The 15,801-nt window shown below is 32.3% G+C and overlaps 1 protein-coding gene across 1 annotated transcript in view; it reads left to right on the plus strand.

The window, feature by feature from the left end:
• Positions 1-6,499, plus strand: part of LOC142319228 (uncharacterized) — a 72,323-nt gene extending 65,824 nt beyond the window's left edge. Inside the window, exon 16 of the mRNA XM_075356263.1 lies at positions 5,675-6,499. Coding sequence (XP_075212378.1) covers positions 5,675-5,830 — 156 coding nt within the window. The 3' untranslated portion in view covers positions 5,831-6,499. The remainder of the gene's footprint in view (positions 1-5,674) is intronic.
• Positions 6,500-15,801: the final 9,302 nt, after the last annotated feature.

Below are 15,801 nucleotides of genomic sequence, written 5' to 3' on the forward strand. Positions count from 1 at the left end.
ACATAAATGAATATTCTTTGGTCAATATCTAAATATGGTCGCTAATTCAATTTCATTAGGCACTGATTCTTTGACGTGAGTATTCTGTTTTAAAATCATTCCCAAAATCATATTAAGGTTTGTTTTTGACAAATGCATAGTTGTTAAAGAGAACGTCGTTGTTGAGTTATAGATCTTTCACTATGTTTTAACTTTTATTTATTAAATAATCTTTAACCCATATTGTTCCCTGATGATTTTCATGATTTTATTTTCATTTTTTCAAACTATGCCAATTAACATAAAGGTATCCTTCATCAAATTCACCATCTACATTTATTGAAAGATAGAACAATTACTGATACTCATGTGAAAATAGGTTACAGATGTACCCATGACACAAGCCCTTGATAAATGCTATGTGGAAAAATGTATTTAATGTGAAAACACAAGAGGAAAATGAAAGTACACAAATGTGAGCATAACTATAGAATAATAAGAGTGTTAACTGAAAATAAAGAATTTTTATAAGATTTTCATTTATTCCACATGATCTGAATAAAAATCATTTACTTATAAAGAATCAGTACTGATCAAGCCAACCATAGATTGGTATAATATATTCATGCTATCAGGAAAAAGGATTAAAAGAAAAATTTGCCACTCTTTGGTAATTTTTGAATAGGTGAAGATTCAGTTCGCAATGGATTCACAGATTTTAAGTATTTTTCATTAATTTGTGGCACAGTAAACTTTGGTTAGTAATAATTAAATTTACTTTATTTAATTCCATTAACCAAAAATTTCTGTAGGTGCACCCAACTGAACCTACCAGTCAACTGCACCATTCGAAATTGCCTTTATTTTTAGTTGAATTTCAAATAGTATAATCCAATATTACACTGATCCTTTACATAGCAAACACCTGTAATATTCTATATTTCTTAAATTTGTATTGTTGTAATTGACTGAGGCTAGTAGGCCTGACAGTGTTCAGTGAAAGATGATCAGGTATAACCGGGTTAACTGTCTTTTATGAAGCTTTATAAATCACAGATAAAACAATTTTTTTCTAAGTTTTTGAACAGACACAGCAAACCTTATGCTCTTAAACTTATATTTTTTTGTAAGATAATAATAATTGGTTGTTTTTTTAAATTGCAAACCAAATCAACATTTATTTAATTTAACATTTTAAAAGCTCTTGTCATCACATTTTTGATAGCTTTTGCATCCATCTTCAATAACTGGTTCTAATGCTTCTCACTCTTATATCAATTTTTATTATTGTTGGCATTCTCTTGAATTAGGAATACAAGTATTTAGAGTGTGGTTGAAAAGATTGTTGATTTGAAGTGAGCCAGTTCATTTAGTATATTGTTCTTGTGCCATATTCATATCGTTCAAGTACATTAGTGAGGGATGTGCTGTTTTTTGTATATTAGATATCAAATTGTTAAGATAGATTTTGTGATTATTGGTGGAGTTGTTTGGCAGAAATTGACTATATTGCCTTAGATTACTTCATATGCAAGCATAACCCAGGTTTGATTTATCCTGTTGGCAATCTTTTTTTTATACAAGATAGTGATTAAATAAAGAATATATAATAAGATAGTATTATAGTATAAAATTGAAAAAAAGTATATATTATAACTAAATTCTATTGAATTGACAAAAATATAAATTTTAATTGAAAATTTATTCAAGCCTGACCAAATTTCCATCCTTGTCAAGACTTGGCAGTTTCTTGTACTACTAAATTCAACCCTCTTCTCTGACTAATTGGGTGTTAGCATATAATTACTAAAAAAAGAACCTAATATTTACTAATTAAGTCTACTAATATTAAGTTACTAATTAATCAAGTACAAAAGATTTCAGAAATAAAACTAAATGGATTATTTACTATTAGTAGAAAATAATTTATTTAGTATTAACAGAATTTTATGATTAACATAATTTAATTTTGACATCTAGATTCAAAAATAAAAAATTATATAACATAAATTTTACCATAAACTGTAAGTAGTTAAATTTTGAACCTGTAAAATTTAGTTTGTGTGTGTGTGTGTGTTTTACTAGTGAAAATAAATAAATAAATTTTTACATGGATTTGAATACTAGATCGTGGATACCGGTGTTCTTTGGTGGTTGGGTTTCAATTAACCACACATCTCAGAAAATGGTCGAACTGAGAATGTACAAGACTAACACTTCATTTACACTTATACATATCATCCTCATTCATCCTCTGAAGAATTATCTAAACGGTAGTTACCGGAGGCTAAACAGGAAAAAGAAGAAGAAGAAGAAGAAGTGAAAATAAATAAAAATATTCATATAAACATAAGTCAAGAATTTGTTTTAAAATTTTTAGGCAAGTAAAGTAAATGTTTCACTCTAATTTCTCCTCCAAAATGAAATTCTCAATAGACAAATAAGCGACAAAATTGGTGTTTAATATGGTTTTGGCCATAAATATCTTTTTCTTAAACTTAGTCTCAAAACTAAACTATATTTCAGTAGTTTATAAGAAAGTTGTTATCAAGCTTAAAAACATTTTTGTTGCTTTGGAATAAATCTATTTGATTAATTATAGATTACTTTTAAAAAAAAGTGAAGTTAACAAAATTTCTGAGATTCTGAGAAAATGTTTACAGTTGAAGTTAACTGAAAACAAAAAGCATTTGATTTCTATTTAAAATAAAATAGAAAAACAAACAAAAATATTATAATTTTAAACAATACCAAAATCTAATCATTTATAAAAAATTATTATTTATAAAAAAATTGTCAGCATAATAATAATAATACAAGTCCATAATAAAGTACACCACATTTGAAAATGTAGTGTTTTTTATTTTATATACATATATATTTTAATTACATATACATAATTTGAAAGAACAAATTTGGAAAATTTTTTCACTTATGGTGTGAAAATTGTCCATAACAGTTTGAAGTATATCAGGTATATTGTTAATTTCATTGCAATTTTTTTTCTTTTAGTTCATTTATGTGTGTGTGGTCTGGAAATAAGAAAAACTTATTTTTTGAAGTACGATCCGTTTCCAGATCAATAAAATGAACAAACTCTGTTGAGCAGTATTACTCATAACTTAATCTTGTTAATACTATAGCGGTTGATGGTTCTCTATTTCTTCAAATTAAAATTGTAAATTCTTCATCTCATTGTAATGACTGGTGTAATAGTTTCTGTTCATCCATCATCATCTTCAAAGAAATGTGGGCTTAAAATTTGAACTGATATCACATACCATACTCCTGTGATCTAGGTGAATGCAGCAGTTTTTACTCCAGAGGTTTTATAGCACAGTATCAATAGAATCACAGTGGAATTCATATAACTCGAATATTCAAGCAAATAAAAAAAATTTGACTTATAGAAAATTCAAATTAGAGAAACATACATGTTACGAAATTACTACCCACTGTAAATTCACTCACGTAAAATGTACAGCACGTTTAAAAAATTTGCATTTTTTTCATAAACAGTCTTATTATATCACAGAAATATTATTACATGACATGTACAGCGTTAAAATACAGTATACAGTACCTACTACTTGTTAGTATGTATGTTGTATTTAGTAAGTTAAACTTAACTTACCTGAAGAGTATTCTATTGCTGTGGAAGATACTAAACAAAATGTAGGCTAATAAATACACACAAAAATACTGTACATTGATTACATTTTTTCTCACTGATAATCAATTTATTGCACAAAAATCATTAATGAATGAAAAATACAAAAGGAATAGTAAAAAATATCATTGTTGTATTGTATATAAAACACGGTTCAGCTTTAAATTTAAGGATTGTGTTTTTAAAAGTTTTTCAGATAAAATAGAAGCAATATTAAAATTATAAAAAATAAAATAAAAAGTGAAGAATAATTGGCTCTTTCGTAAAAAAAAATTGAATTTGATTAAAATTGATTAAAAAAATTGTTGATAGTTGTCTGATGTCTCTTCTGATGCAGTGTAGTCTACAATTTTTCTATATCTGCTACTGCGAAAAAGTTGATTTTGATACATCATCTTTTGACTTGTCGAACAGACTCAACATTATCTGTAATTTCCATTGAAGTTGGCGGCGGTACGCAGGGTAATTAATCATTGTCGTTATCCAAATCAGTCTCTATGATGTCATTCTCATTTGCCTTTGTATTAATCATATTGATTACAACATCTTCGTCAGTAGGGTATTCAGCTACTACCAAAATCTTTATATATAGAAACATAATCCCGAAAAGTTATGTCTTGGGTACTTGTAAAACATCGGTAACTGACTACCATTATTGTTGCTAGAACAAAGGTTTTCACTGCTAGTTTGTTCACATTCCAGGTTTTTAAATCCAACTTTTCAAAATAGTTAAAAAGTTTTAACTCAGTCATATCATTCCAAGATTTTCTAACTTCTCATAGACAACGATGAAGATTAATTCTGTTTTTTTGTTTCTTTTCAACCATCTCTAACGTTTTCATTATCCTTTTCCTGTACATTTGCTTAAAATTTTGTGTAATGCCCTGATCCATTGGCTGAAATTTAGAGGTAAACAACTAACCAATCAATAAAAACTAAGCCTAATTATATAAAAACTAAACACATAAAAATCATAAGGAAAGAATAAGAACACTCTTGTTCACAGTAGCAAACAAACCCAAACAGACATATGAAAACTATGCATATGAGCTGAGACGGTTATAAAGACACATTGACCGACACTTCTTACAACAAAGAGTTCTGGTGAGTACTGATGCGTGATTTATAAGATTTTGCTTTCCTTTTTTATTGTATGTTGATTCATCCTTTTTCGTTATCGCATAATACAGGAAGTGAATCATGCCTGTTTCATATTTCTGTACTGAAAATAAGATCAGGATTATAGGCCTAATATTAAACTTGGGTTTTTTATTTTATTTTTTGTAAACTAATCAAATTTTTATTTCAACTTAACAGTTTTTTATGTGAATTAAAGGAATTGTTTTTCTGTGTAATGTAATACAATACTGCCAGGAATTAGAATAAATTTCAAGTTGTAGAAATTTTTGAGTTATAGGTATTCAAATTACAGAAATTTAACTGTAATTGTTCATCTCCTCATTAACATAAAAATGAACTTTATCTTTTGTAAAACGTTTTTTTTAGAGATATCAGGAATATTATAGTTCGGTTTAAGAAACTTTCTGCAAAAATGTAAGCAGTTAATCTTGTCACAGTCACTCAGTTCTTGCATTCATTTTTTTAGATGATTAATTTACCATTACAATTAAATCTTTTGGCCTTAATATGCACAGATCAGCTCACCAAGTCCACTGCATATTCATCCTTATGATTGACACCTTCACCATGATCAGTACAACAACTGGCTAAATAGCTGGATAGATCTCATTATTATAAAAAAAAATTTAAAAACTGATAACTAGTGCTGCTGGTACCCTGGACTTTTTAAAAGTATCACATCCATAAGGAAGATGAATTTAATTTAATTAATGCTCTAGATTAGTTATTAAAGCTTAATTATTTATTTAAATAATTTGCTTTATTTAATTAATATGTTAGTGAATCTGTTATGTGGAAAATAATGCATTAAATATATCCTCATTTCACTTGGTGAAACTTTATTTAAATATACATCAATTTTCACTAATTTTTATCTTGTTGCAGGTCCACATTCAAAATATAGCATACAGCTTTCTGTCATTATGTGATACTCATACCATTGCATATCAAATGAGAGTTCTTCCACCAGCATCTAAGGAAATTTTTAAAAGAATACATAATGAATACTGTAAACATCATAAATTCACTGGCAAAGTTTAATAAGACAGAAACATTATGTCTGTTGTTTTGTAAATTTTGTTTTAATTACATTGAATAATTTTTTTATGAATAAATGTTTATTTTAGTTCACTTTGAAACTGTACTAAATTAAAAATTATAATAATTAATGTAAATGTGTAATAATTGTGCACAGTTTGTCTTTTTTTTTTCTTTTTTTTGTTTATAGAAGATCTGCAGTATTGTCATATTAAAAAATTTATGAACTTATTACTAAAATAAATAGCATTTGTTAAATTTTACCTAAAATATTTCTCTTGCATGTACTTTGTGAAGTTAAATGAAACTGAAAATATTGTGTCACTTATAAGGCTTTTAAAATCTTGAACAAAATTCAAAATTATGTGATTAGTAATTTTTAAAATAATGAATATTTAAAATAATTGAAAAAAATGATTAATAACAAAAATGAATTTGTAAATAATCAGTTATGAAATAAAAATGTTAAAAAGAAATATGCTTACTGTAAAAAAAAAAAATGTCAGTGTTATAACTGCAGCATGGCATCCATGTTACATTGGTGACACAATTAAATTTGCCCATTATTGATTTGAATGGAGTTTAGTAAATAAAATATGTTATTACACATTATTATGTTTTAGTGATAGTTAATTGCATTTATTAATTAATAAATAAAAGTGTATTAGAAAATTTGAAAGATTTTTATTTTTTTCATAAAACATTATTTTTTTAAATAATAATGGAATATAACAACTTTAAATGCACAACTTTATTGCTTAAAAAGAAAAAAATATATTAGATATTTCAGTAAACTGACAAAAAAAAAACAAAGTAGGAAGTTATTGATTTCCTACATTTTACATAATTTGATCAGTTTTAAGATACAGTAAAGAACAAAATCACAAATTACAGTAAAATAATTTCTTTAAAACCTTTGATTAATTTTTGTTTTTGTAATTATCAAGTTATTCATGAAAGGCTAAGAAACATAAGAAATAGTTTTTCATGCAGGGATAAAAAATTGCAAAGATTTGAAATCTAACTCCCTTTTTTGTTGTACAAAATAAAACCAAAACATAAATTTCGGAGAAATTTATAAAAATTAATAAAAGGTTTTATAGCATTCGATGGTAAAATCAATAATTTTTAAGAAAGCTGCAGAAAAAAATTTACCCTTCTACTGCATATACTACCCACAAGCAACTAAAACTTAACATGTCTTTTAAAAAACATAGGAAATGGCTCTCATTCAATTCTATTTTTACTTTTTTACTTGGAAACATAAATTTAGTGCCCATTAAAGTTACTGAACAGAACAAGAGGATATCAGAGGATACATACCCCCCTATTCATTGCAGATCTTGGACATTAGTCTCTTGCTGCTGGGTCATTCTTATTATTGGGTAGGTATTTATTTATTTATTGATGGTTATATATTTGTTTTAGATTGGAATTGGGGATTGTGTTCTGATCCTTTGCAGATCAATTAAAGTTATAGTGCTCAGTTCCAAGTCACTGACAGAATTTTAGGCTTAAATTGTGTAGATTCGGTTCAAGAAGAGTATACTACATAAAGTCTAAATCTAAATCATAGAGGTGACATGTTTGATGTCCAGTTTCAGATAAAAAAATGAAGTTGTTTTGCCAATGTCTTCCCATTATCAATCTAAAAACTATTTCCTATCATAAATGAAATGTAAATATTGAAAGTGAAAATTAATTATTGACTGAAAATATCAATATCTTTCAATCGTTGTAATAACTAAATCTGATGATGGATACAAATAATGATATAAAAGTAATAATAATAATAAAATATAAAAGATCAAAAATAAGTTGACCACAACTTAGCAAAGATAAGGATGCTTCCAGTTCTATGTCAGGTTATCATTTCAAGGATATAAGGCAGAAGAGAAGGAAATATTTTCATGATCAACTTTCATCTTATTTGCTTTTTTGTTAAATTAGAAGTCATATCATTTTTTCCATGTAATGGAAAAAAAATGTCTGAATAAATCATATATACAATCATCGGCTCTGTTGTGTGAGGATGACTGAATTATTTCTACAGTGCAACTAGGTAACTCAGAAAACATTCTTATGTTTAAAGTAGTATTTAAAAACATAAAATCATGCCATTACTAATTCTATATCAGTTCACTTTCTTATTTTTCTTAAAATGTCACTCAAACTGGTTTCTTATTTAAAATCAAAACATTTTCACCACTCACTGTTTATTACTGTGTAGTAGAAGAGTCAAACTTATAGTAGATTCTTCGTAGTACAAGAGACTGGATTAACTCAGCTATGGAGACAGATCATATAATTTAAATTTTGTAAAAGACCCCAAACATTTATTTAATTAAGAGATAATATTATTAAAACTAAATTCATTTAGCAACACTCATATTACTTATACAGACATGGGTACTTATAGTATGTACCAATTATTAGCTGCAAATTACATTAACTAAATACTTTATAAGTTGGATTAACTAATAATGTAGTGCTTATTAGTTAATGTTTCTATCACTTGTGGATTGATATTGATTAGGTTGAGATTGAATAAAATTATCCATGACAGCATTCCGTAAAACTGTTCATTAAATTTATTTTATATTTTCTGGCTTTTATATGTATTTATAAAGTATTTAATATGGTAATTTGATAAAGCCAAGCAAATGCTTGTTTACAGACATTCATTTTTTCAACACTTTAATGAAAATTTTAAAGAGTAATTCTGTGAAAAGAGTTTAAGTTTTAAATAAGTTTCAAAATTCTGCATAACAGCCTTGAATTAGTTATGATATAATTTTTAAGGTGTTTAGCACATAAGAGGAATGTTCAATATAAGAAGTGTCATTCAAATGCGAGGAGAAGGTTTTATTCTAGTTGTATTTTGTATTTATCACTTCTTAGTAAAGCTGAGACATGGCAAAGTTAAGCAGAAGAGAGCAAAAAACAAGAACAAGAACACATAAGAGGAATGTTCAATATAAGAAGTGTCATTCAAATGCGAGGAGAAGGTTTTATTCTAGTTGTATTTTGTATTTATCACTTCTTAGTAAAGCTGAGACATGGCAAAGTTAAGCAGAAGAGAACAAAAAACAAGAACAAGAAAGTGAAATGAATTTTTCACACACTAGGAGGAACAAAAAGATACTGGCAGAAAAGTAGATATGTAAGGAAACGCATAGAAAATTTTGTGGGGCTGAGGACCACAGAATCTTGTTATAGAATTTCCTATATTTCCATTTTTGTTATTGCTTACTATGTTGCCTATTACCTGGAGATTATATTCCTGTTCCTAGTGATACGTGCACTACTAGTTACAATTTCCAATTAAATTTAGTTTGTTCACTCTGATCTAAAAAAAAGAAATGCCTGTCATCCAGTACATTTGTTTTAAATTCTATACTTAAATGCTTTAAAATGTTGAATATTTTAAAGAATATACTGTATTTTTGTGATGTAAGATTGTTTTTGACATCAGTGACCACTAATCTACTGGGTGGATGTTCATGATTGAAAAGCTGTGCATTGATGCAGCAAGGCTTAGCTTCAAATTGAAATTATAACTAAGTTCCATCTCAGGAAATGGTGCAGCAGGTATAAATTCTGCATGTATAAGTAATATCTTAGTAATTTAGGCTGAATCATTCTGTCACTTCCACTTACAAGTGCAATTATTGCTTTATGCATATAATAAGGTAGTATAAGCTATCACATGTCTGGCACTGTGACAAAGATAACAAAAATTTTGTTGATACGATGTAGTTACATACAGTTATAATACAGTACGCTACAGTATAATACTTCATTTTTATAACAGTTTTATTCAGTGATATTTTCAGTAATTTTAATTGTTTTTGGGCAATCAGGTTTTAACAATGAGTGATTCTGTCGTTAAATGTAAAGCAGGAAAACCTTTAAGTATCTCAAAAAAAAAAAAATAATCAGCAACATATATGTATACCTTAAAACGAGATAACCCTGAAACTGCAATCAGATACTTTGCTTGGAAAACAAGTAGTTCAATAATCGTTAGAAAAAGAACAATTTTTAATATAATAAAGAAACACAAAATTGATGGTAAACATGCTAGCTCTAAAGAGAATCAAAAATGTGTGAAAATGATTGAAAAGTTGGATGACTTTACCAAAACTGCTGTCAGAAAAAGTTCATTCATTTTATTTCAGTAATGAGCTTCCTAACTTGAACAAAATATTAAATGCCATGAGTATTTCAGAACTGTCAAATTTTTCTAAACGTACATTACATCATGTTTTAAAATCAGTGCATTTTCATTTCATGTCCTGAAAAAATAATACTTTATTGATTGAACGTAAAAATATTATTTCATAACATAGGGAATATTTAAGAGAAATTAAGCAATTTTGTGAAGAATATAAGACACTTTATTATCTAAAAGAAACTTGGAATAATGTGAGACAAGTACAGGAAAAGGTATGGGTGGATAAAGAAATGGAGCACAAAAGATTCAATGAAAGTCAACAGGGGTGAAAACCCTGGCTGGAAAAGTTAAATGATTCATAATAATGCAAGTTGGAAGTGAAAATGGTTTTTGAACTCCCCAATAGTATTACAATGAAATGAATGGTAATAATTTTACGGGGTGAATGTAATTAAGTACTAGTAGGATGGTCATTTTGCTACTACTAGAAAATATATAGATATCAAGTGGATAAAAGTATCTAAATACAGTGAGTGATGGCTGAAAAGGTTTATTAGTGTGGTAGAAACAAGTGTACTAGTTCGGAAAGTGATTGAAAAATCAGTTCTTTAGATATTAAGAGTTTTCTAAATTAGTCAGTCCCACATCTACATGGCGACAAGTGTGGTAGAGTATAAAAGTACAATTTAAATACATTTCATTAGTGATAATTAGCGTTTATATTACAAATACTAGTAATATAAAACATTTTGTAAATTATAAGCAGATAAGATTTGTTAAAAACACATGGTTAACCCAAAAGTTGCCATGTGCTTGACAATTTAGGTTAGCTGTGCGCCAATCTTCTCCCAAAAAGCTTCTCAGCAAAGAAGTTGAATATTAGTGTTAGTCTGGTGAATTTCCTAGTATATTCTATGGTACCAACCTAGACGTATTCGCATTTTTGGGCCTGAAGAAGACAGAGTTGGGCGGGAGGAAGACAGCAGAGTTGGGCAGGGTAGGAGGAAGACAGCAAGTGTCAGTTGATCATTTTTAGGGAGTCATGACAGATTTCCAGGAAGTTAAAAAGTCCAGGCAGAAGCGGATGCTAGAGTCTTTTTCTTCAACCTCCTCAACATCAGAAGATGAAGGCTCATGATGGACACAGAAGCGCTCACCCGGGCAGTTAAGGCGAATCCACTAGTGAAGAAGTTTCAGAGCAAGAAGGACAGACCAGTCAGTTCTGCCTCGATGGTTAGGGCAATGCAGGAAAAGCTAGATAATCTTATGGTTTTTGCAGAAATCCCCTGCCGCATCAGCTCAAAGGTGCAAGTGAAATTGATACCACAGTTCCGGTGTTTCAAAGAGGTTCTGTCCGAATTGGCGGAAGGTTATGAAAAGTTGACCTCCCAGCCCAAGGAGGTCAAAGCTATTCAAGAGCCAGTCTCAGTCCCGGTCCCACCACAGCCTAGGCGCTATGCTGATATAAAAAATAAGCAGGAAGCCAGTCAGATGGCAAAAAAGCCAGAGCTACTTTTCATGAACAAAGTGGAGGGGTCCAACAAAGACCTAAAAAAGAACTTTCAGGCTACCCTTCACAACAGCCGAGGGCCTGAAGATTCAAAACATTAAAGAAACCAGCAAGGTTGTAGTTGCAGACAATAAGGAGACAGTCCAAGTCATCATGGACTCTCCGGCCATCAAGAAACTTGAGATTAAAGTTGATCCCGATGAGGAGGTGCTGACTGTCATATGAGAGCAGAACACCGATTTGAACAAGGCTGCTTTTGAGAAGAAATGTAGGATGGTCTTCAAGACCGGTAAACGTGATGCCCAGTGGTGTCACAGAGTTTTTGAAGTAGGTGCTGGTCTCTTCCAGAAATTCTTGGCTGAGGTAAAGATTTATGCCGATTTCACATCTTGCCGCGTCAAGGAATACCTACACATGCAATGATGTTTTAAGTGCTGCAGGTTCAGTCGTAGGGCCAGATTCTGTAAATATGCATTGGTCTGCACGCATTGAGGTGAGGAAATCCAGAAGCATAACAACTGTCCGCAGAAGAAAGATACTCCGTCTTGTGTCAACTGTAAACGTTTGTGCAAGAATCATAGGCACTCAGTCAATAGTAGCGAGTGTGGTTGCTATTTAAGAACAATTGAGATGTATTTCAACTCTGGATGGTTAGATTCGGTCAATTAAACGCCCAGGTTGCCTATGTTGTCCTAGTAGAGTTAGGTGAGGTTGTCGAACAGCAGAGTCTCGATATCATACTTCTACAGCACCCATACATGGTCAAGGGTGATCTGCCAGGTTTCCAAGGATGGAAAACGTTTTACGGACAAGACAGTAAAGCCGCAATTCTGTGCAGGAAATCTTTAGATAGTGTTTTCGTACGGCAGGCCTCTGACACACATCATGTTGTCAAACTTGCCGTGAATGGTTTGGACCTAGTAGTTGTACAGGATCCCTGTTGGATAGGATGCTTAGGTTGGAACAAGGATGTTCAATTCTGATAGGTGTTGATGCAAACACCAAATCACCTCTTTGGCACAGTAGGATCACAGATGAAGGCGGTGAATTGGTCGAAGGTTTCATCGCGCAGCTCAATTTAGAAGTTTTCAATATAGCAGGCGAGTTAGCTACCTCGGCACAGTTAATGGACAGAGGGCCTTCCATGGCACCAACATTGATTTTACCATCGGCAAGGATATCCCTGGTAGGATTCAGAACTGATCTGTAGTTAATGTTTGCTTGAGCAACCATCGGCTAATAGTTTTTGACTTAGTAAGAGGGCTGCGCAATGTCTATAGGGAGAACGTTCAACGTTCCTTGTTCAACAGGGACGCTTCCTGCATAGAAAAGTGGACGACCTAAATTTTCTAATCTTCTTGTGGCCAAGCTTTGGATGTTTACTTGGAGCTTGGACGTGCTACCGATAGAGGACCTGGCAGAGGGTCTTTCTTCTGCGGTTATTGAAGCCGCTGATCAATTCATTCCCCAAGGTACAGGTCGAGAAAGAGTAGCTGGTTGGTGAACTCGGGACTTGACGGCGATAAAGCAGACTGTGGACCAGCTCAAGAGAGCCGCACAATGTGAGGGCAACCCTGAACAGCGTGCAGCTCTGCTTGCGGACTATTACCGAACAAGGACCGATTACTTTTATAAGATTAGGTCTTCTAAGTGGATTCCTGGCGCTCTTTTGTGAAAGAGCAGGGAAATAAGGAGCCATTGGGTGTAGTTTATAGAGTTCTCGGGCATAAGAAGAAAAAAGACATTCTTCTGTTGACTCTCTTGACACAGGACGGCATTGTAATAGATAAGTGTCTTCTGATGAACGATCTACTTCCAGATGATACTGAGGTTGGTGAAACCTCATATCATCGGCGAGTCCAAAGGAATAAAGCCCCCGATATGATTGTATCACGGTGGAGCTCCTTGTTTTCACATTGCCCATAATCATTGGTCCCCTTACTAGGATTTTCAATGCAATGCTCTTCGCAGGATATTTTCTAATTTGTTGGAAATGTGGTGTATTGAAGTTACTTTTCAAAGGTGGTGACAAGGATTCCACCATAAGCTTATCTTATCAGTCTCTGACACTCTTGCCTGTAATAGGTAAGGTCTTCGAGAAGGTCTTGCACCTCTGAATAAGTAGTAGGTTAACTTTCGATCATTTGTTAATGGACCACCAGTATGGTTTTTGCTCGGTCAAGGGCACAGAGGACGCAATTCTCAAGATATTAGATGCAGCATTGTCTAGTTTTTGTAAATATGTTATTGGTGTCTTCTTGGATATATCCAGGGGCCTTCAATAATCTGTGGTGGCCCTCTGTGTTGTTTCAATTGCAGAGGCGTGGTTGCACGCAAAATGAGATAGAAACTCTCTCGAGCTACTTCAACAACCGAACTGTCGGCAGTTCAGAAGTAGGTAAGACCCTGTCAAAAGAATGTCCACAGGGCATGTTTTAGATCCCCTTGTATGGATTGTCAAATTCAACTCTCTGATGCGGTTGAGATTTCTCAGTGGCTGCCGCATTATCGCTTATGCCGATGATGGGTTGCTGCTGGTCGAAGGAAACTCAAGAAATGAGATATAATATCGAGCAACACAGGCATGCAAGGTACTAAGGTCGTGGAGTCTTCAGCATAAGATGGTCTTTGCCCAGTAAAGACCACTATGATGATTCTGAAAGGTCGCCTAGCCACGACTCGTCAGCTAGCTGATGTTGGGAGCTACAGAACTGCCTTGTGAGAGGCAGTCTCTGTAATCACTGGCAATAAACCCATTGATATTCTGGCTATGGAACATAGCAAGAGGTAAAGGAACATACAAGAAGGAAGGTCTTCTACTCCCAGGGCGTTTGCAAGAAACTGAAAACCAAGGTTTTGACTCTTGGCAAGTTAGGTGGAACAAATCTGCTGGTTGATATACGCATGGTATATTCCCAGATGTTAGAGAATTGAGAATGGTTAAGTGGGTTTCCCCCAGTCGCAACGTAACACAATTTCTATCAGGACATAGTTCATTTAGGGACAGTTTAATTAGGTTTGGTTTGGTCGATTCGGGTCTTTGCCCAAATTGTAGAATTGATGACACTGCAGACCAGGTCTTTTATGTTTGTTCCTGGTATGAGGCTGAATATACCAGAGTTGCTAGGGAACTAGAGAGAGGAAATTCCTTTTTGGATCTGCAGGTCAATTGGAAGACCCATAGAGAATGGACAATAGTGGTTGGCTTCCTGAAGCATCGAGCATATCAGTTGAGGGGATATGAATAAAGTAGTACTGCAGGAGGTTAGGATACAGCCTGGACAGTTAGATTGGCTGGAGGTAGGCGCATTGGCATTGTGCCTTGGTAAGTTAGAAGTATATTGGGAATTATTTAAAGAATAAGCTGTCAGCAGGATGGCAACTGCACTGCCGAGTGTATAGTTAACCATGCAGCCGTGTGGTATAGCGCCGTCTTGACGAGGGTGGTTAATAAATGAGTAACAATGTAGTTGTCAGTGTGATGGTGACTGCACTGCTGAGGGCATGGGTATCCATGCAGCCATGGGGAGTAGCATCCATGCACTCCATGGGGAGTAGATGGTTGTTTTATGTGATGAAGTAAATGTCATGTGGGACTCTGCAATGGAGCTGAATGGGACTCAGCGGTCTCCACCTCTCCCTGATAGACCAAAGTCTGTAGTTGTAATCTAATTGAAGGTAATAATTTTATGCAGTGATTTAAAGAATTGTTGCTGAAGGATCCATAATTGATAATCTACCATGCCAATTCCAACCGCTTCTAAACTAAAAATTTCCAAATGGTTAAAATCGAAGAAAATTGTATACTAGACATGTTAAAAGTAGAACTTAAATAAGATTACTAAAATCAGTTAAGCAAAAATATATTCATTATAAAGTAGATGAAATAACAAAATTAAAAAATTGTGTTGTATTGCATCTTCCTGCATACTATTGAAATTTAACCCAGTAGAATTGATATGGGTACAAATCAAAGGCTACAGTGAGAGTAATAACCCAACATTTAAGTTAAGTGATGTAAAAAACCCACTGTGTTGGTCTATTGTTGAACGCAACATCACAAATCAGCTGATTTCAAAGTTGAGAGTTCTAAGGTTAATCCTAGTAAAGACAGTTATTTTTATATGGATTTGAGTGCTAGATCATAGACATCTCAGGAATGGTCAAACTGAGACTGTTCAAGACTACACTTCATTTACATTCATACATAACATCCTCAGAAGTAATACCTTACCTTTCTGGAGGCTAAACAGATAAAGAAAAGTGATGTAAAAGAACTATTGATAG

The sequence above is a fragment of the Lycorma delicatula genome, chromosome 2, assembly GCF_047948215.1.
Source record: "Lycorma delicatula isolate Av1 chromosome 2, ASM4794821v1, whole genome shotgun sequence".
NCBI classification, from domain to species: domain Eukaryota; kingdom Metazoa; phylum Arthropoda; class Insecta; order Hemiptera; family Fulgoridae; genus Lycorma; species Lycorma delicatula.